The 24,015-nt window shown below is 32.1% G+C and overlaps 1 protein-coding gene across 2 annotated transcripts in view; it reads right to left on the bottom strand.

Moving 5' to 3' along the window:
• LYN (LYN proto-oncogene, Src family tyrosine kinase) overlaps positions 1–24,015 on the bottom strand; it is a 130,185-nt gene that overhangs the window by 32,613 nt on the left and 73,557 nt on the right. For both annotated transcript variants that reach the window (XM_074278535.1, XM_074278544.1), the window contains 5 exons: positions 23,272–23,370; positions 23,052–23,155; positions 20,591–20,740; positions 19,392–19,544; positions 1,756–1,938 (listed from right to left, as the gene is read on the bottom strand). In XM_074278535.1, coding sequence (XP_074134636.1) covers positions 1,756–1,938; positions 19,392–19,544; positions 20,591–20,740; positions 23,052–23,155; positions 23,272–23,370 — 689 coding nt within the window. The remainder of the gene's footprint in view (positions 1–1,755; positions 1,939–19,391; positions 19,545–20,590; positions 20,741–23,051; positions 23,156–23,271; positions 23,371–24,015) is intronic.

The following is a 24,015-nucleotide window of genomic DNA, read 5'->3' as shown; positions in this document are numbered from 1 at the left end:
TTTCTGTTAGTCTTGTCTAAAAGCTAAATGACTATTAGCTATTACATTTTCTGAATGCTCCAATAAAAACAATACAAAAATAAAAATCATCATGTTTCCTTCTCCCACCCCTCCCATTTTTAATATTAATATTATTATTAGGGAATTATTATGATTAGGTAAGCAGCATGGTGAAGTGAACAGAGTGCTGAATTTAAAGCTAGAAGATTTGGGTTCTAATTCTGGTTTGGGTAAGTACTCCTTGACTCCTTCAAACTCCTTGTCAATAAAAATGAAGAATTTCAATTAGATGGGCTCAATTACCCATTTCTAAATCAAGATTTCTGTAAATTGATAGTTTTGTTTTCTGGTTTAGATTAAACTACTGAATTTCTACTAAAGTAAAATGAATCTGGTTTGAAGAGGAGTAGGATCCTGCAACAGAAGGGGAAGTTTTCCCGCCCAAAAAAAGCACAGAATTCTGAAAATTGGACTGATTTTGGTTGATTGATCTCTAGCATTATTAATATGAACAGTAACATTTCTGATTAGCTCAATGACAACAATTTAACCATTTCATCATTGTTCCCAGGACTTCTTAATTTCTCAATAATATTAATACATTTATTTCATTTTTCCCCTACAGCTGTTCTCTGGTCCATCTGACCATTTCTCAGTAATTTTATTTCTGGGTAGACATATGAAGAAAGCAATTAGGTGATTGCTTTATAGTTTTTCATCTTTTTTTTTTAATTTCACAAGAATAAGACTCTGCTGGATGATTAAAGAAATTGAAATTTTAAAATATTAGAGTTGCTTGCTACTTCCTGCCACCAAAGCTTATTTCTTAAAACATCAATTCTTCCAATAATATAATACAGCAATGAATCAGAGAACCCCACAAAATTCAAAGTAATCATAATAGGCAAGCCAAAGGATACCAGAAATATATCAAATATTGAGTTAAGTAAGCTTCAATAAGATTTACAACTATTACTAAATCATTAAAGGTTTTGAAAAGGAAGGTCTTGTCAAATAACAAGAACTAGGCATAATAAGCATGGGAACTTAAGTTTTTCACTAATACCTTCAAGCTACCTTGTCCTTTATCTAAGATTGATAAAAGAAAATGGATAAGGATTGCACAGAATGAAAAGATATATCTATATATCTACCTATGTTTATATATATATATATATATGCATGTATATATAGGTATGTGTGTATATTTTATGTATATATCTGGTTATATAGACAAATGGTTGAAAGCCTATATTAAGGTGGTAGAACCAGTGAATTATCAAGGTCCATAGATAATACAAAAAGATACAAAATTAACTAGTTTGGGAATATAGAGTTCACATTTTAAAACTATACAACAAAAATACTCCTATTTGGATATTAATCTAAGAAAATGAGTATCAGATTTTTCAATATTTCCAAATATACATGATTGTTACATGTCCCGCTACTTCATGTCTTAATAGATGGTCTTTGGGTTAGTCAACATAGATGAATCAATTCCCATAGCCAAGAAAACATTCATAATTTGGTAGGCAAAATAAGCTTCCCTCATTGGTACACTGACAATAAATACTTGCCCTCAAAACTGGTCCCACTTATTTACTGACATTTTCTAGAATTTGTGTATTACTAACTTGACTTTGAGAACTTGAGGTCTTTCCCATGTCATGAAGAGGGATCGATATGGGACTTTGGTGGAATTGTTTAATGCGATTTAAAATACACTTACTGGGATAAATTGTAGATGCTTACCTTTTGCCATGTATTCTGTAATGATATAAATGGGCTCCTCTTTGGTAACTACAGCATAAAGTCTCACTAACTTGTCGTGCTGAAGTGTTTTCATGAGATTGGCTTCTTCTAGAAATGCTTGTACAGACATGGTTCCTGGCTTCAGAGTTTTCACAGCCACTTTGGTGCTATTGTTATAGTAGCCTAGGGAGGGTAGAGGAGTGAGAGAAAAGGATGAGGGTGGCTATACTTATTCCACAAATAATCATGGAATTGTGTATTAATAGACTACAGTTAGATTAAAATTTTACTAACAATAACTTATACTTATTGTACTTTACAATTTACAGAGCACTTTTATGATCCTCATAATAATTCTGCTAGATTAATAGTGCAAATCTTATTATCCCTATTTTGCAAATGGAGAAACTGAAGTTAAGCAGGGTTAAGTGATTTACTCAAGGATGCACAGCTTAATAGCAGAAATAAAATTCCAACTGATACCTGCATGACAAGCACAGTGTCCCATTACTAACCTATAGTTACTAACCTATATACACTCATATAAGTAGACAAATATAGGTAATATTGAAGCTAGTTATATTTTACTTGGGATTCTTTTTTTACTATATATGTAGAATGAATAAAAATTTACCTAAGTTGAATAGATAAGCTGTATTTGGTTTTTATTTTCTAAACCCGAAATTTGGAAAAAAGAAAAAGAAAAAAATAACCCAATGGAAACAATATCTATATACAACTTTATTATATGAACAATTCAATGTTCCAAAAAATTTGAAAGATAGAGGTGATTAAGAAATAGATGCTATTGCTGTTATTGGGATTATATCCCAAAGAAATACTAAAGAGTGGAAAGGGACCTGTATGTGCCAAAATGTTTGTGGCAGCTCTTTTTGTTGTAGCTAGAAACTGGAAGTTGAATGGATGTCCATCAGTTGGAGAATGGTTGGGTAAATTGTGGTATATGAAGGTTATGGAATATTATTGCTCTGTAAGAAATGACCAGCAGGAGGAATACAGAGAGGCTTGGAGAGACTTACATCAACTGTTGCTGAGTGAAATGAGCAGAACCAGAAGATCACTGTACACTTCAACAACAATACTGTATGAGGATGTATTCTGATGGAAGTGGAAATCTTCAACATAAAGAAGATCCAACTCACTTCCAGTTGATCAATGATGGACAGAAATAACCACACCCAGAGAAGGAACACTGGGAAGCGAATGTAAATTGTTAGCACTACTGTCTATCTGCCCAGGTTACTTATACCTTCGGAAGCTAATAATTAATGTGCAACAAGAAAATGGTATTTATACACATATATTGTATCTAGGTTATATTGTAACACATGTAAAATGTATGGGATTACCTGCCATCGGGGGGAGGGAGTGGAGGGAGGGAGGGGATAATTTGGAAAAATGAATTAAAAAAAAAAAAGAAATAGATGCTAGCTATTATAACTAGCAAAAAGTAATTAAATTTTTCACATTTTCCTTACTATTTCATTTTGCTTTTTTTGTTTATTGAACAATGTTCAACATTCAATTTAGTGTTTAATAGTAGCTCACTGACAAAAACAGTTTAACTTCCCTATCTATAAAATATTTTAAATCTGATTTGTGTTCCAGTATGCAGTAACTGTGGTAAAATCTGTTCTGGGCTTTTCCCCAGAATATTCATTTTTCTCACATTCCTGAAATTTTATCCAAATATTTTTGGGATGTTTTGGTGGCTAGATATCAGTAATGCAGCTCTTCTGCCTTTCTGAAAATAAACAGAGCATGCTCAGGCTCCTTGAACCTATGACCTCCTTTTCCATTGACATACAGTTCCTGTTCCTTTCTTGTTTCTGCTTGGCAGCCAATAACTGTCTGCATAGAAGACTTCACATTTAAATTCCTTATGAAGATATTTCGGAAGTATTCAGGAAGGTAAATATAACTCAGGTTTTTATTTTTCTTATGAGTTACTGCGAACCTTTATAAAGCCCGTATTTTGGCAGACCCAGAACAATACTGATTGATGGAAGTGAACTCTGACCACCCAGATGGAATACATAATCTATAGAATTTGGCTCAAAAACCATCCATGGGAAACAAAAGCCTAAATCTGCTTGATTTCACTGCTCACAGTTTTCAAAACCATTTGTTCTACTAGTAACTCAAAAGGAGGATAGGATTCAGACTGGAAGAAACTTTAGGGATAATCACAAGTTATTGCAAATTGGTTCAAATACTTCTCATAGTGTCACTTGGTATATTTATTTCTCTAATATAAAAGAATCTTTTGTTGATACCAAGATAGCAGAACACAAAAAGGTACTTCTAAGGAGCAAGGTTAGTAGTCTAGTTTAACCAGTCCTTGAAAGGATGGGTAGTAAACTCTACTTTCTGCATAGATTCTTGCACATTAACTCTATTAATACAAATGGATAGCAGCATTTGCCCAGGAATAAAGAAAACATAAATAAAAAGTATAACTTCCAACACATATTTAGATTTCTTAGTCTTTGCTTCTCTGGGGTGACTAACTTAATTCAATTCACTAAGTATTTATCAATAACAATAGCTAATATTTATATAATATATTGAGGTTTTAAAATCACATGCACACATATGTAAAATCTCACTTGAGCCTCATAATAACACTGAACTAAGTACTATTATCCCCATTTTACAAGTGAGAAAACTGAGGCTGAGAGGTTAAATTATTTACCCAGTATCACACAGCATCTACTACATATACAATGCTATGCTAAGTACTGATAAAGATACTAACATAAGGTAATGGTTCTGACTTTATATGACTAAGGAGAGGCATTAGAACTTTTGTATATGAAAACAATTCTATATTGCACCATATTTTCATAGTTACACAACTGACAAAGATGTGGAAGATGAAATATTGAATAATTTATTATGTGTTTATTATATTTAAAAATTGACTCAGTAGAGCCAAATGAAGTCTTAAAAGCTCTCTTCCAATAAGAAGTCTCCTATAAAAACATTAAGATTTTTTGATAGATACAATCATAGAGATAAATTTGTTTGCCAGCCCTCTGAGTAAGAGGGACATAAAAGAATAACTATGTTGGCCAAATAGCATTGCCCAAATAGAAGAGATATCCTCTATAGAAATTTACTTTGTAAGTGACATTGTACAAACATTATCAAGTCTCAGGACACACCAGAACCTCTTCAATATAACAGAATCCGCCATCCAGAAAATCCTGTTTTATTTCCCCAAAAGACAAGTAGGCAAAATCAAAATAACTTTTTGTTGATTGATCCCTTCCAAAATTTTTTTTTCTTATAGATTGTACAGTTCCTAAAGCACAGTGATTACTTTGTTTATATCTGGGTATCATCAGAGTCAAGCTTAGTGATAAAAACTTAGTATTGAATGTTTTCTGTAAATGTAAACACCACTACACTACACCACACCAAACCCACCTAAAGAAAGGTAACTGGGGATTTGGTGCAGAAGGTATTCAAAGAATGTAAAACAGACTACAGAAAGGAGACTACAAAGTTTATATAGGGACAGCAAGCATGAAATTCAGCTCAAGTGGTTTATATACCAAGGGAAGTAGGAGATAAAGATGACTAGGTATGTTGGCTTAAGAAATTTCTAGAGAAATTTTTAATGATCCCAGATATATAGGTATATATGTGTGTGTAAGTATATATATATATATATATATATATATATATATATATATATATATATATATATATATATAAACATTTATTGATTATAAATCATAGTTTTGTGATCCCCACATTCAGTTATAAAACCCTATATAGGGTCATAATTCATAGTTTAAGAAACTTTGCTCTAGAGATTGGAATGCCAACCAAAGAATTTGAACTTCACTCAGAAAATAAATATGTGTAGACCCATTTGAGTTGCAGTGAATTAAAATAAGATACCATTTAAGGATTCTGGACAGAGGAATGAGAAGTGAGAAGTCTAACTGATTTGTGCATAATGAAGACAATCTGATAGCAATGTGTAGATGTTTTGAATGAGGAAGAGAATGGAAATAGAAAAACCAGGTGAGTGATAACTAAGACTATTACTAGGATGATAGCAGGGGTAACAGAGAGCAGGGGAGTAGATTTGACTCAGTTTGTGGAAATGGAAATTAGGCTTGATAACTGATCAGACATGAGAGAAAGAAGAATAAAAGATAACAAGATTTCAAATTTAGGGGTTCTAGCTGAATGACAATACTAGTGACAGAAACTATGAAATCCAAAGAAGAGCAGATTGAGGAGAAGGAGGTAAAAAGTTCAACTTGGAGTCTGTTATGTTTGTGATGTTAGCAAAACATTTATATAGAGATGCCCTGAAGATGGTTGAAGATGTGAGTCTGGAGCCTGAGAAAAAGAAGTCAAAGATAGAGATAAAGATTTTATTGTTGCTCAGTTATTTTCTATTCCTGTCCAACTCTTTGTGACTCCATTTGGGAGTCTTCTGTGATAGTCATGGCAGCAAATTAGATTGAAAAGAGAGAATGAAGAAAGAGAATTTGGGGTTGGGCAGAAGAAAAAGGGTCAGTAAAAGACATAAAGAACTAACTAAAGATATGGGAGAAAAACCAGTGACTGTTGGTATTTGAAGTAAATTGGGGAGAATATCTAGAAAAATTGTTCATCAACTTTAGAAAGTTTAAGGATAAGGACTCAAAAAAGGCTATTTGATTTCAAAATTAGGAAGAAAATGATACCTTTGAAGAATAGTGTGAACAGAATTACTGGAGTACAGAAATGAGACTTCAAGGACTTGAGAAGAGAGTAGACACCTTTTTAAAGGAGTCTGGTAATAATCTCAGAAGAGGAGAGGAATGAGATTGTAGCTTGCTGGAAAATAGCATAGCACAGTAGAATGCTAGGATTGAAATCTGGATGACCTCAGTTTAAAACTAAAACTATATGATTACAGAACAATTTCCTCACCTATAAAATGAGGATAATGTCTAGAGTATCTACCTCATAGAAATGAAAGTTAAATTAAGTAACTTGGTATAACTTTAAGGTGCTATGCAACTATTAATTATAATTAAAAGGCTTTTTAAGTATTGGGGAGATCCAATACTATTTGCAGCAAGATGAGGAGCTATTGGAGGAAGGGCAAGAAATTGAAGAATCATAAAAGGTTCCTAGGAAAAAACACCAAAGGAAGGAAGTCACAGGTGGGTGATAATGCTCAAGTCCCATTTATGCATTTCAATTCATTCAATTCAATGCATTCAATACATTTATATATGTATGAGGCAATATACTAGGTCATAGTGAAGAATGAAAAAAAATCCCTGTGATTCAGAGGAAGATTGTTTTCAATCTATTAAAAAAATCATTAAACACCTATTATGTGCCAGGTATCCTCCTAGGCTGAATTTCTCATTTAGTCATTTCTTAATATACAATATTATTATATTTTATAGTCATATGCCACAGTATTTTTTGTCCATCCCTTCATTTATGCTGACATCAACATTTACTGTCACAAAGAATATTATTAATATTTGGGGATATATTGGATTTTTGTATCTGTCTTTGACTTCCCTGTGATTAGCTGTAGGGATGCTGGATTAAAAAGTATAGATAATTTAGTAATTTCTCTTAGATAATTCCAGATTTATATCCTGAATAACTAGATAGTTTCAAAGCCCTCTCAAGAGTGAATCAAAGCTTCTTCAATATTGACTATTCCCATTTTTTATTTTCTTTGCAAGTTTACATAATGAAACCTCAGGTTTTTTTTTTTTATTTCCATTGTTCTTACTCTGGTGACAAAGAATTAGAAACTGAGGGAATGACCATCATTTGGGAGATGACTAAACAAATTATGGTATATGAATACTATGGAATACTTTGTACTGGAAGAAATGATAGAGGGGAGAGCTTCAGAAAAACCTGTGTGAGCTGATGCTGAGTGAAATAAACAGAAGCAAGAGAGTAGTGTGTGTGTGTGTGTGTGTGTGTGTGTGTGTGTGTGTGTGTGTGTATAAAACTATAATAATATAAAAAAAGGTCACCAAAATGAAGGTTGAAGACAGGGATAAAAAAATGAAAGTCCTAAAAAAGGGATAACAAAACATACATCTTCTCTCACATTCAGGATACAGGCGGACTACTAGGATGTACTATTGTTACAGTTTGATATTTTTACGTAGATGTATTTCTTTGTCAAGGGGAAGGGATCATTCTGGAAAGGAGGAAGAAATGAAGAAAAAAGAAAGAGGAGGAGGAGAAGAAGAGGCAGAAATAGTAGCAGTAGCAGCAGCAGCAGTAGTAGTAATAGTATTAGAGTAGTAATACAATTTGCAGTCAGAAGACCTAAATTTTCTCTTCTTCCACTAATTACATGCTCTCAAATAATTTACCTCATTGAGGTTTCAATTTCTTAATATGTGAAATGAGAGATCCTATTAGTTGATTCATTCACTTATTCATTCAACCAAAAATATATACTGAGCACCTACAAGCAACTATTAAATACTGACAAATGAGACATGGTTCCTGATCTCAATGAGTTTTCTATCTCATAAGAAGAAATATAACAGATATAAAATAAGTAAAATAATGATGGAATGCATAAGTATATAAAGAACTCTGCTGTTAAGAATGCCTTCCATCTTGAACATTCAAAATTTCCAACTCATCAATTATTATTGTGTTCCAAACTCTATTTTACTGACATAAAATTAGGCAAAATTTTATTAGCTCAATAAGGACGACATTTCTCAGTAGGCAAATCAACACTGAGAATAAAAGTTTTGAAATTGATTAAAGCAAAACAAAACAAAATAAAAAGCCTACTCAGAAAACCCCAAAATCTACCAATTTAAAAACTTACTCCTGCAAGTAAAACATGCAGCCCCTCCCTCCCTCCCTCCCTCTCTCTCTTTCTCCCTCTCTCTCCTCTCCTCCTTCTCTCTCTCTCTCTCTCTCTCTCTCTCTCTCTCTCTCTCTCTCTCTCTCTCTCCCCTCTCTCTCTCTCCATCTGTCTTCCCCTTTAAATATAAAAGGCTTTTCAACAACTTCTAATTTGTATTTCAAGTTCTTAATGAAAATAAGTAGCACAGAAAGTAGTACCTGCAACCAAAATTATCAGTTCTGTCTTCACTTAGACAAATATCTCCCCTATCATTCAAACTAGAATTTAATTCAATTAATTCTGTGACCAGAGAGATTTTTTCCCAGGGACTTTCCCCAATTCTTTCCTAGTTCTTCAACTTTCCCATTATCTACTCTCCCTTAATTCTTAGAGCTGATGAATTTCTAGAGTCTCTGATTACTCTATTGCCAGAAAGACAATGTTTTCCTACCTTCTGAAGGGGAAGGACATTGTCTAATTTGAACTAACATCAATTGCAACAACGGTTTTCCTTTTTATCTAATTGTTTAAAGTCTATATTCTTTTCAACAAATATTCCATTCTAGATTTTTTTGTGTTGAGGAAGAAGGCCTGGGGAATGTAGAAGAAGCAGGAAGAATTAAAAACAAGAAGGGCCTAAATGGCCAAAGCAGTGACTGGAACCTATTTAAGGAAATTTTAGAACTCCACAAGGTCATCCCCTAGTGGGGATGTATAGTGTATTCCAAATTCTCATCATTAGAATGATATTGAGTGAAAGAAAAATAGAAATGATAATGCCTTGAAGGACTTTTAGAAATTATCTGGTGCAAGGTTCTTAACTTGGGGTCCAAGTACTTTTTTTGTAAAAAACAAAAAACAACAACAACAAAAAACCCTTACACCTATTTTAGTATAATCCTATGTACTGGTACCCTATCCTTGGTAATAAGTATTTTATTGCATAAATTTAAAATATTATTCTGAGTAGTGGTCAATGACAAAGAGGTCCAGATTAAGAAGCACTAATCTAATCCAAATCCCTAATTTTACAGATAAGATAGCTAAAGCTTAGAGAACAGGAGTAAAATATTATTTACTGAAGATAATTGTTAAAATGCACACATCATTTAGGAAAGAGAAAAAGCAAAAACCTTTATTATGTAATAATTTTGCTAATATAGATATTGGAAAAGATTTGAGACATGAGTTCAAGATGCATGAAATGGAAGAAAAGAATCCAAGGTAAAAATTCTAGAACAAATGAGATTGGGAAAAAGATGCATAGATGAAAGAAGATTGGCCTCAGGGAAGAATAAGGATAGTTAAAAAATTTAACATGTATTATTAAGGGTTTCCTCTGTATGTAATGTAGAGATAATAAGACATTAAGCTTTTTTCAGGGATGGGGTTCCAGCATTTGGTGATGGAAGAGAGAATCATAAGCAAGTGCAACACAGGTTTATCCAGTTTATTTTCAAGGAAACAATTAATCCCATGAGATGGGGACATGTCTGTATTGCTACTTGGTGATTCTATTTTCTATTTGTCAGCTAGTGGACAAAATTATTTCTCTACTGAAAGATTTCCTTTTATGTTCTATTTTGATTCAGTATGGCTTGCTGCTATCAAAAAGTCAAGACTATTCTGCAACATAAGCCTTAACACACGGGAAAGATAGAAAATACAAAATCAATAAAATCATGTCCTAGATTATTTTCTCCCAACAGCCACCTAAAGAAAATAATAATTCATGAGATTACAAAACTGATTTGTATTATATTAGGAAAATCCATAAAACATAAAAATATGGTCTTTTCCCTAAGAAATAATTTTTCCCCACCAAAATTATAATAAAAGAGAGACAAAAGCAAGATACAAAAAAGGAATCTTTTGGTGTTATATTTCAAAACTAGAAGAGATTAAGTTATAAATTCTTTTAAAATGCTTTGCAGAGAGTTGCCAAAAGAGCCAGAGTTACATGATATTAGTTAGCTAAAAAGTTTGATGGGAGATAAACTATGTTTCACAAGGTCAGAAAAAAATTATCAGAAAATACTGTAACTGCTAAAAATATTAACATTTGCTAATAAAGCTTATAGTTAAGACAATCAGTAAAATAGTTAATTGCATGTTTCTCAGGGATATTGTCACCATTAACATAATAACAATAATTCAACATGATGAGATATGAGTTCATAATCACGCCTACATGGCCTATTTATATAGCACTAAGAATCAAATATTACTTTTGCCAAGGTTATTTACTAGAGGCCTCCAGTTTCAAAAACAGTAGTCACTGGACTTTCAACATCAACACAAATGGAAGATGGATTTTTTTGATCATTCCAAGATGTGATAAAAACTTTCTTTCTGAGTGACACTGGATGATAGTTAAAAATGCAAAAGGAAAAGCCTACACTGCAGTTTGAATGTACTTGTTAAAGATGGCCTATTTATATTTGCTAAACACTGGAGTCAAGAAGACCTGAGTTCAAATATGCCCTCACACACTAGTTGTGTGACTCTGGGCAAGTCACTTAACTCTGTTGACCTCAGTTTCCTCATATATAAAATGAGCTGAAGAAGGAAATGGCAAAAACCATTCCAGTATCTTTGCCAAAAAAAAAAAAAAAAAAAAAACAGAGGTCACAAAAAGTCAGACATAACTAAAAAGTGACTGAACAACAAAACACTGAAAAATGAATTTTTTTTTTGTTTTTTAAGCATGTAGTTGAGTTAGAAATTTGATTAAATTTACAGAAATAATAGAAACTATGTATATGATTTCTTTGACATAGGGAAATTCTAGGATAAGGAAAACCCCTTTACCATGGCAGGTAAGTACCTTTTTTTTTTTTTTTTTTTTTTTTTTTTAAACATAATCTTAGTGAAGGTCATTGAAAGGTGAAGGGGATATAAACCCAGACAGCAAGAAATCTGATATAGGTTAAACACATGCAATCCTTTTAAACATATTTTCATATTTGTCATGTTTTGTAAGAAAATCATACCAAAAAGGAAAAAAACAAACATGAGAAAGAAAACGCAAACAAAGGAAAAAAAGGTGACTAGCTCTTCACATGACAAGGATGCAGTGAAAGTACCAAAACGTTTCCCAACCAAATTGAAATTTTATCTACAAGAATTTCTCTTTCTTCAGCAAACAAATCTCAGAACCAAAGAGTGAGAGGAAATGTAGTGCTTAGCTTCACTATACAACAATTTTCCCCAGTGTAACAATCCACAGAGGAAAACATTTTGCCCCAGTTAGACGTCAAGAAGAACACATAAACAAGAGGAAACATCTTGAGGAGAAATAGTCTCTTTATTCTTCCCCCTCCCCCTGAACTGGTCACTTCCTAGTATTTATTAATTACCTTTTCAGACAAAAATATTACAAACTATAACAAACTACCCCTGTTTCAAGCATATTTTTCATTTTTAACAAAAATATTTGTTTATTCATTTGACTCAGTAGGAAATTTTTTAATTTTTGCTTATAATAAATAAGAAAATATTACCTTTCTCCATAGATTCTTTTAAAAAACACATTACTCAGATCCTCAATTGAATATATTTTAATGTGTTTAATTTTTTAAAAGTATTCATGTCCTCAATAGGAATGAGAAATTAAAAAATACATTATTAAATCATATTTTCTTACCTACATTAAATCATATTGCTATATTCATTGGATGCTATTTCTATGTTAAATGTATTCAGTATATTTGTTAATTTCATTGCTTACAAAAATGTATCCTGAGTAAAGGCCAAAATCACAGGAGTAAATCAGCAATAATTTCTAAGTCTCATTTTTAGTGGTATATTTTATAATATTGTCTCCTCCCACTTTTTAAAAACAAACATCATATGCACAATATACATATACACACATATATGTTGATATACACATATGTGTATAAACACATGCAAAAATAATTTCCTTGCCTGAACCCATATTATCTTCAAGATAGGGTGTGCCAGATAAAGAAAATCCCTCTACTAACTGTGTGCAGGAAATGGGAAACTACTCCAATAACTTTGCCAAGAAAACTCCAAATGAGGTCATGAAGAGTCAGACATGACTGAAATGACCGAACAACAATGCAAACTGACAACTATTTTGCAATTTATAATATAAAATATAATATATATATGTATATATATAAATATATAATATAATATAATAATATAATATAAAAAGCAACCTGAGCACTGAAAAGTTAAGTTAAAAAAAGGTAAAGTAAAAGTTAAGTATCTTGTCCATGGTCATATAGCCAGTAATAGTGAGTTAGAGCATTTTCGTATGTTTATAAGCAGCTTGATTAGTTTATATGAAAACTGTTCATATCTCTTTATCATTTATCAATTGAGGAATGGCTCTCATTTTTTTTTTTTATAAATCTGACTCAGTTTCCTATGTTTGAGAAATCACTGTTTCTTATCAGAGACACTTTACTATTGCTAACTGTATTTTCCCCATTTATTCTGTTCTTTCTCCTTTTATCCTCTCTCTCCTCAAAAGTATTTTTGCTTCTGACCACTCCCGTCTCCAATATGCCCTTCCTTCTATCATCTCCCCCATCTCCCTTTTCTTATGCCCTTTCTCTCCTACTTTTCTCAGGGAAAGGTAGATTGCATTGAGTGTGTATGTTATTTCCTCTTTACACAAATTCTGATAAGAATAAGGTTCACTCCCTCCCCTTCATCTCCTCTACCCTTTCTCTTTTTCTTCTCTCACTTCTTAATTTCATTTTTAAAAGGTATTATCCCTTCATATTCAAGTTAACATTTGTGCCTCTGTCTATATATACACTCCTCCTAACTGCCCTAATAATGAGAAAGTTTTTATGAGTAACACATCATACTCCCATATAGGAATATAAACAGATTAACATTATTAAGTCCCTTAGGATTTCCCTTTCCTGATTATTCCCTTATGATTCACCTGAATCCTATATTTGAAAATCAAATTTTTTTATTCAGCTCTGGTCTTTTCATCACAAATGCTTGAAAGTCCCCTATTTCACAAAAGACCCAACTTTTTCCCCTGAAGGATTATACGCAGTTTTGCTGGGTAGGTCATTCTTGGTTATAATCCTTTGCTCTCTAGAATAACATATTCCAAGCCCTCTGATTCTTTAATGTAGAAGCTGATAAATCTTGTGTATCCTTTGACTTTGGTTTCATTATACTTGAATTATTTCTTTCTGATTCTTGCAATATTTTTTCTCCTTGATTGTGACATCCTAAGATTCAGTGCCACATGGCATCACTGGGAGAACATGAGTACTAAAACTGGATTTTTGTGGCTATAATATTCTTTTTTTTCATCTTGGAACCTCATTCAAGAGTGATCAGTGGATTCTTTCAATTTCTATTTTACCCTCACATAGTTTTCTTTAATAATTTATTGAAAGAAAATTATGTGAGGGTAAAATAGATTTTTTTAAATCATGGCTTTCAGGTTTTTAAATTATCTTGCCTGGATTTATTTTCCAGTTCATTTGTTTTTCCAATAAAATATTTCACATTGTTTTCTATATTTTCATTCTTTTGGTTTTATTTTATTGTTTTTTGATTTTGTATAAAGTCATTAGCTTTCATTTGCTCAATTCTAATTTTTAAGGAATTATTTTCCTTGGTGAGCTTTTGAACCTCCTTTTCCATTTGGCTAATTTTGCTTTTTAAGTCATTTTCCTCTTCATTAGCTTTTTGTACTTACTTTTGTATCACTCTCATTTCTCTTCTTAATTTTTCCTCCACCTCTTTTACTTGATTTCAAAGACCCTGTGCAGCTCTTCCATTGCCTGAAACTAATTCTTATTTTTCTTGGATACTTTGGATGTAGAAGCTTTGACTTTATTATTTTCTTCTGATTGTGTATTTTGATCTTCCTTGTCATCATGGTAATTTTCTATGGTTGGAATTTTTTTCTATCATTTGCTCATTTTCCCAGCCTATCACTCAGCTTTTAAGACTTTGTTAAAGTAAGACTCTTTTTCTAGGGTAGAGAATGCAGTGAATCCAGGTTCAGGGGTTTTGTGCAGGTATTCAGAAATCCTTTTAGGAACTTTTAATTTTTCAGTTTTTTCACGATGGTATGACTCAAGAAGAGGTATATTTGCCTATACTCTGGTCTGTGAGAGACCACAAGTACTTCTTTCTTCCCTGGGACTGTGAGGAGGATCCCTGATCCACACTGGCTGTAAGTTCTAGTGTACTAATGCTCCCCTTTGCCCTGGAACTGTGAGCTAGGATCATGTCCTACATCTGAGTATGAGAAAAGCAATAAAGTTTTGTTTCAAGGCTAGTAAAGTGACCTCTTTGTCACCAGATGCTTGAGCCCACTCTCCTGTGCCAGGGGAGTCTGTAGGCTGAGATTTCCAGAAAATGTTGTTCCTGCCACAACCTTTACTACCTCTGCTGCTGTTGATTCAGTGGCTCCCAAGGCCTAGTGCTGCTTTGCTGGGACTACTATGCTCTCCAATCCTGGTACAATATACCTTTCCTGCTGACTTTTTTTCAGTTGGTTGAAAAATTGCTTGACTTTTTACTAAAATTTGTTTAGTCATTACTTATTTCAAGGTATTTGGAGGGGTTTAGGAGAAAATTCAGGTAAGTTCTTTCTTTACTCCATCATCCTGGTTTCATCTCTTTCCAGACTCTGATTTTTGCTAATTATATACATCCTTGATATTGTCTTCCTTCCTCATAACTACTTCCTCACAAGTTACTGTCAATTATATACTACACAGCCTTACCCTACCTATGTATTTTTCCATTATTTTTGGAAATCAATACAACCTTGATTATTCTAAAATTGTGATATCCTAAGATTCAGTGCCACATGGCATCATTGGGAGAAGATGTACTAAAAATGGATTTTTGTGGAAAAGAGCACCTTGAGACCATCAAGAGTGCCATGAAGTTTCTTCCTTAAAACCTAGCCTTTCCTACTATCCAATTCTGGGCCCAGTTCATTGTCCATATTCATAGTTGAAATAACATCCTTTTGTATCCGCTTTGTTTTTACAACTGTGGAAGATTAGATTAATCTCTTTTGCATTACTGTGAATTTTTACTGAGGAAGTTTTGCTTTCTCTGACCAACTTCATATTCTAAAGTGCCACTGTCTCTTCTTCACAATATGGACAAAGGAGCTAGAACCCAAATGTGGTTCTTTAAATATTAATAATGTAATCACATCTTTCCAGAAATTCCAGAAGATTAGTTCCATTTTGCATCTGTAGTCTTTCTGATTTTATTTACAAATGGTATCTAGAAGAGGGATTTAAGTGGATCTCACACCAAGTTCCTTGAATTCTCATTTTTTTCCCTGTTATGCTTGTAATGTTTTTTGAACTGATTCTACTCATAATCCTAATCCTCAATTAATTTTACAAATAATCTTTTCATGAAAATAGATGTTCTTCTTTGCTACCCTCTCTTTCCAATTGGCGAGGAAATTAATCTTTTCTGATTGTGTGGTATAGGGGACTTTTTCTATTTCCTCAAGTGTTTTGTATTGATTACCTAAGAAATGATAAGGATCAATGTTTCTACTTTTATATACTCATTTTTCAGAGCAGATAACACTTGGAATAGTTGAGACTGGAAATGCTGCAACTGCACATTGTTTCTTCTGCCTATCTTTATAATACCTTCCATTTTAATATTTAATTTGATCTCTCTTTTGACCAGTCAATAATAATTAAAGTATAGATCAAAGTAGGGAAGCATTAATAAAAAGAGAAAAGAGGTAAATAGGAGGCAGTTTGGTATAATAGAATTGATGTTACCTTCAGAGTCAGAGAACAGCGATTAAAACCCTATTTATACTATTTATTATCTATGGCTTTGGCCCACTCCCTTTATTTCTCTGGATCTCATAATTCTGATTTGTAAAATGAGAGGTTGAATTATATGATCTCTAAGATCCACTTCCTCTTTAAAACTCTGATTCATATGACCTGTGATCCATGTTTTACAGACTTATTCAAAATGAACTTTTATCTCTTAATAGTATTAAATTTATTGCTTCCTGTCACTCACATTGGAACCCTCAGTCCTATTTTATGCTTCTCAGATTGAGTAACTAGAAACCATTAAGGCTAATACCATGAACAGAAGAGCTAATTAGCTGAAAAATAAGTTTATAGGTTTAAGGAAGAAAAACCAGCAGGAGTTAGCATGACAGAATGGTTAGCATGAGGTCAGGAGAATTGGGTTCAAATAATTCTTTTGCTGCTTATTACCTATATGATCTTAAACAAGTAACTTAAAACTTCCTTAGCCTCACTTTATTTATCTGTAATGTGGAGACAGAGGGGACAATGGACAATTTCTAAAGTTCCTTAAAATTCTAAATTTATAAACTTATGAAATAACTGAAAGAAATGACATCTAGGTAAAGATAATTAAGAATTGGGAAGGAAGAGTTAGTATAGCTGATTTTAAGAAAACAGTTGGGTTGTCTAGATCCCTGACAGGACCAAGGAACCTGAGCTGCAGATAGTTAGTCCTTAACATAAGCAGTATATATGGAAGATGAACTTTTAGAGGTTAAAAAGGTCCATATGTGAGAAGCAAGAGAAAATTAATTATAACCCTAATAATCCAGAGCCTTTAGAATAAAAGAGTCAAATCAGCAAATTAGAACATCTGGGAACAATCATAAAGTTCATAAGGTTTTTGGACTTTCTTAAAAGCTTGACAGAAAATTTGGGGAAAATATAATATATAGTTATCATATCTCCTTAAATTGCTAATCTTATATATTGGCAGAACTTCCTAAAAACAATTTTCTTTTTTCATCATTTATACCCACAATCTCACTGATACTTGTTCCTCCTGACTGATAAAAGTCTGTACACAGAATGCTTGCCCCAGCTCCTCCCTTTTCTCTAGTAAGTGACCTAGATGCTTCTTTTGACAAGTGTTATCAGTCACATCTCTAACACCTAATGCTCCATGAGTAGTGGAATTTGGATGCCACTTGTTTTAAATGGTGATGGCTAGTCTTGTCCTTCCTACCGACATGCAAAATTGTCATTTTGTGTGCTTTTAGTCTGACTTCAATATTGAATATCTTTAAGTCCTTTATGAAATCAAGAAAAATCACTTTATACATTTTACTTAAATTGCCATTTACTGTTTTCTTCTTTGATAATTATATTCTTCCTTCCCCTCAGCAAATAGCTAAAGCATATATCCAATCTGGATATTAGAACATAATTCCACCTATCACTTATTGAAATGGGGGAAAATATATTGAGAGAGAACTGCTACTTGTGCAGAATTAGAAAGGAAAGATGATCTTGAGATGCAAAGGCCTCAGTGCAAAATGGCAACAACATAGGACTTGGAGTCTAGAAAGGCCTATGTTTGTAAACAAGAGAGATAGAAATTCATGAGAATAAAAGGGATAATTTTTATTATATAAAATAATGTTTTTATAGTAACAAAACTAATGTAGTTAAAATTAGAAGAAAAGAAAGAAACTGGGAAAAACTTTATTGGAAGTTTCTTTGATAAATTTTCAAATAACATAGATAACTAAGCTGAGTTTATAAAAATAAGAGTCATTCAGCAATTAACAAATGGCCAACGGATATGAATAGGCAGGGGAAAAATTTTTCAGAGGAGGAAATCAAAGCTATTAATAGTAATATGAAAAAATACTCTAAATCATTAATAATTAAAGAAATTAAAATTAAAATACTTCTGAGATGTTATTTCCCATGAGTTAGATTACCTAAGTTGACAGGAAATGAAATAATAAACATTGGAGGATATGTGGGAAAATAAGTACACTAAGTCACTGTTGGTAGAGTTGTGAGCTAGTCCAATGATTCTGGAGAACAATTTGGAACTATCTGCTTGATAGATGGCAATAAAGTAAGTGGTAGTGATCTAGCAGAAGATTCTTCTTTTAGAATTAGTCCCATTAAAAAAAAAAGACCTTAAAGAAAGTAAGAGTTTGTCTTGAAACTCCCTCCTCTCCTTTTCTATTTCATATTCCTTCTCTTCAGTTATCCAGGGTCTTTTACTCCTCAAAGTCTTTTACAAAGCTAAAGTGATCCAAAAAAAAATTCTTAGTTTCAAGCCTTCATATATGACTTTTCTGTATCTCTGCAATATTTTATTTTAAAAGAATTAAAGGGAGATAGAAACGATTAAGACAGAATTACTGAAGTTCTATTAATGTCAAAATTCTGTCATTTACTCCCATTGATCATTGGCATATTACTTACTTAAACTTCTCTCAGCCTCAGTCCCAGTTCTCTGAATGTGCTCCTACTTTACTGCATATAAAGCCTGCTCTGAATTCATATAACCTTTATTAATGACATAGAATAATGTTAAATATTTCTTCAGTTCATCTAGTTTAGGGAAAAATAGTCATTCAAAACTGTAGCACAACAGTCAAAAACAAAATTTCCTGTTTTTTTCTCTTAACTGGTTATTTAAAAAGAAAACTATTCAAAGGGGAAATGGATACAAGATAGGAATCATTTTGCCCCTGTATCTTATCAGCTAAAGAAGGAAAAAAGATGTATTTTCCAAACTGTTCCTTATCTTCACAGGGAATAAAGGAAGGCAACTGAAGTGTTGTCACTGAAACTATTTAATATTTTGTATTATCATATGCTAAAACATATATAAAGAAAGTTCTCTTATTCTTATTCTCATTACATTTTTAACATTCCAAATAATATAATCTACAATGTGGGAGAGATTTGTATATGATCCTTTGACCACTCACCCATCCAGACTTCTCCAAATTGTCCAGCTCCAAGCTTTTTCACTAGCTTAATTGATTCACGGGGAATTTCCCAAGCATCTTTATCCCATGGTTTTTGTGGTTTTGGACTAATACATGCCTTCTCAAGCCTTCTGCACAGACCATCTGGCTGCTCTAAATTTTAAAGAAAAAACTCATTAAAATAGGATTTTGCAGTTGCATCATATTCAGAAATTCTATATTTTAAATTGGAAGTATTTACCTCAGAATTGCCCTATCCTATAATTATAAAGTTTTCCTTTAAGTGGGTATTAATTTGGGAAGTTTCTAAATGAAAAGACTTTATTTTTCTTGTTATTGTTTTAAAAATTTTTGATAGTTATTTTAAAAGATGGAGGGTAACTATTCTGTGGCTCTCTCTTGATGGAGATGGATTATGACAAACCACACTGAAAATATACAAATACCTATTCCAGTGTATTGTGTTAATGAGAGCATTCATAATGCCGTAATAACCACTGACAATGGTGATATCCATAACTAGGACACTAATAATAATGACATATACTAAACATATAAATAATATAATAATTAATATATAAAACATATAATAATAAGGACATAATAATGACAACAATTGCACAGACATGAAACAGACAGAGAACTGAAGTAAACTAATAAAAATGGTGAAGTAGGATAGGTGACCAGAATTAAGACAGATGCAAGAAATGAGAAGAAATTTGAATGGACAAGACTTGGCAACTGAATGTGGGATGAGGAAGATGAAATTGTGAAGCTAAGTCATTAAATAGTTGTGTCCTCAACAGAGAGAAGGAATAAACAATGTGTACCACAATGATGTACACTGATTGTACAGAATATGTGTTCATTTGTATTTTCTTCCCTTAAAAGAAAATATTAAAAATCTTTCTAAGGTCCATCAGAAAAAGAATACTTTAGATAAAACTCAATCAACTTGTCTCTCTGATAATTGAATTAGGACAGTATAATACTTAAACATTAGTGTTTTCTTATTAACAGCAACAGTATATGGGATATTAACTGATAGATATGTGTATCCCAAGATATTATAAATTACCAAGATCATTAAAAGTAAAGAAGTATTTGCTTTTTTAAAGATAAGTAGCTAAAGATTTAAATATAAAAAGCATTTTCTATTATTAACTATTAAAATACTTGTGTTTTCTTTCTCTACTTACTTTGATAATGCTTAATCATGTCACTGATACAGGGGAAAGTAATTCTTGGAGATATGTAATAACCTCCATTGTCCAGACTTCTAATTTTGTAGTGCTTAATCACATCACCATGCAGTGGGTCATAATCTCGGACAGAGAGAGAGTAACTTCCTATGGGAAAATAGGTTAAGAAAATTTCATTTTATTTTACATTATAGAAAATATATGTTATTACATATAATAAATGTAAATTAAACTTAAAACTTTTCCCACTTATCCTTTAAAAAATGAAATTTTGTCAATCTTTTATCTTTACATTGTTTTCCCCAATAGACTCCTTTTCTTTATGAGGGCAATTCCCTCATAATAAAGAATTTTTAACCAACTTATCCAGAAAAAAAAAAGAAAAAAAAAAGCCTGACATTATATTCAGTGTCCCACACTCATAGTTCCCTTGTCTCTGCAAAGAAACTGGAGCATTGCTTGCTGGCTTTTTCTTTCTCATTTCCCCCCTTTTTGATCTAATTTTTCTTGAGAAGCATGATAAATATGGAAATATATGTAGAAGAATTGCACATGTTTAACACATTGTATTATTTGCTGTCTAGGGGATGAGGGTGAGGGAAAGGGAGGGAGAAAAATATGTAACACAAGGTTTTGCAAAGGTGAATGTTGAAAACTATCTTTGCATGAATTTTGAAAATCAAAAGGTATTAAAAAAGAAATTGGAGGAAATATATTCTCGTATATGTTCTTTGGGTTAAATTTTGGGTATTATAATTCCATGAGATTCAGTTTTGATTGTTATCATTTTGTTGTTCTTTCCAACTGCACTAGTGTAATCATTGTATACTTTGTTTTCCTAGTTCTGCTTACTTTACTTTAGACCATTCTTATGGTCCTTCAATACTTTGCTATAGTCATCATATTCATCTTTTTTTAGAGCCAAGCAACACTGTATTACATTTATGTCTTACATATTTTACTGCTCTCTAAACTGTGTTTACTTTGCTTCTAGTTCTTTTCTATTAAAAATATTGTATAATATTTTCATACACACACACACACACACACACACACACACACACACACACACACACACACACACACACACACGGCTTTTAAAAAAACTTTTCACTTCTAGGATATTTGCCTAAAAATGGGCTCTCTAGATCAAAAGGTTTAGAGACATTAGCATATTTCTTAGTATAAGTTCAAATTGCTTTATGTTAATGATCAAATTTTAAGATCTAGATGTTTTAAAATATTCTTTCAAAATATTTGAAAGATAAACAGTATCAACTCTTTTAAAAAAACTTACCTAACATATTATTTTTATTCTCTCATAAAGGATTTCTTCCATTTCTTTTTAAAATAAATAGAAATATAACTTCCTGATTTATTTTCTTTTAATAATAATAGCTAACATTTATATAATACTTACGATGCAACAGGTATTGTTAATTTTACTTTATTACTTTTTATTTACTTTGTTTATAACTTTATTACTAATTTTACTAATATTACCTCTTTAGGCTCTCACATCAACCTTTTTTTTTCCCCCCCCCTGAAGCTGGGGTTAAGTGACTTGCCCAGGGTCACACAGCTAGGAAGTGTTAAGTGTCTGAGAGCAGATTTGAACTCAGGTCCTCCTGAATTCAAGGCTGGTGCTCTATCCACTGCACCACCTAGCTGCCCCTCTCACATCAACCTTGAGAGTAGATACTATTATTTCTCCCATTTTACAGATGAAAGAACTGAGGGAAATGGTTTTAAAAAATGAGTAAATGTCTAGTTCTGTATTTGAACTTAGATATTCTTGATTCTAGTTCCAGCACTCCATCTTTTGTGTCACCTAGTTACCTTTATAAAATATTTGAATGTTTGGAAAATATTTTAAAGACTCATACATTGTAAGAAGTAATCACCTTTATAAAAATGGCTTATTTTTATTGTTTTTATACTATGCATAACAATTCAATTTTTTTTATTGTAATTCAGAACTATTTTCAAGTTCTGAATACAAGAATTTCTTAGAAAAAAAAAGAGCAAATTGTACATGGAGCTTCAAATTTCCATCATTTATAACTGGTTTTTAAAATTATATAATAAATTCAGCACATAGTTCCAAAGTTCCCCTTTGCCTCCCCTAGTCTCCTTGCTTTCCTTCCAAATCTCAGTTTTTCTGTTCATCTTTAAATGTTTTACTGACACATTTAAAAAATGTATCACCATTACTAGCTCTCTTTTTCAAACCATTTTTCTGTCTTTCCTTCCTCCCCCATTTTAAACCTTCTTTTGGGGACCAAAAAAACTCATATTATCTCTTCTCAAAATAACATTGTAAAAGCCTACTCTTTCTATAATCTCCCAAATTTTAAAGTTTTAAGCTTTTGCTTGTTCTTCACTTAGTTAAGTTTAAAATAGCTTCAGTAAACTGCTTCAGGAATACTTTTTAAAAAATAAAATAAATGTGTCCTACCTTTTAATGTTTCACTTTCTCGGATAAGAAATGCTCCTGCACTATTTCCTGGTGCCAGAAGTTGTCTTTCAGCATCTTTCCGGGTTATATCCTTAAAGAACCATCTGAAAAGGAAATTTGAAACAGTTTATTGATGTTATTTCCTTGGGAAGGAATGGTATAAATAAAGTACAAATACAATAATAATGCATCAGTTAAATGAAATTTTGGAAGAACTTACTCTTCTGTTTCCAAGGTATTGAGTTTTGCTACATAATTGCTGGGAATGAAACCTTCTTTCTTGGATATAAGAGATCTAGCTTTCCACCATTCTCCATGTCTAGAAGAAAAAGATGTATAAAAGAATGTTCATATCAATAATTCAAGAACTAGTTATTGCTCTTTTTGGTAGATTAAACTAGAACTCCAGAATTTGAGTAATAACATTATTCTCCTCTTTCTTGAGTCCAAACATAAGTTGAATATGGACTTTATGTAGAGCATTGATTCATAAGCCCAAATATGAGTCACTTTATTTAGTGTTACACAAAGCAGTTTTAATGGATCATACTACCATATTTTAGAAACACACATACATACATGTATTCAGGTATAAATCAGTTATTTAGTTCAATTCAGTTGAGAGATGTATCACTATTCTTCTGACAAATTTTAAAAATAAAAGGAAAATGAGATAAGTGAGCAAATGTCACCCTTTTGTGTTATATTAACTCCATTATTTACCTGGTTTTTATTTTAATGTTCATTGTAGGAAAACTCTGAATAAAAAAATTCCAATGTAATGAGTCATTTCCTCCTTCTCCAATTTTTATAAAGAAGTTATATATAGAACCAACTATATGTTATGTGTGTCTGTGTGAGGGGAAACAAATAAAAGATGAGAACTAATTTATATAATTTGCTTCCTCTTGGGATCATTGAGAAATATGAACTGCCTACTCAAATGCCTTCATTCTATTATAGA

This window comes from Sminthopsis crassicaudata, chromosome 1, assembly GCF_048593235.1.
Source record: "Sminthopsis crassicaudata isolate SCR6 chromosome 1, ASM4859323v1, whole genome shotgun sequence".
In the NCBI taxonomy this organism is placed as follows: Eukaryota; Metazoa; Chordata; class Mammalia; order Dasyuromorphia; family Dasyuridae; genus Sminthopsis; species Sminthopsis crassicaudata.
Note: the sequence above shows the minus strand (reverse complement) of the source record. Positions and strands in the feature narration are given on the sequence as shown.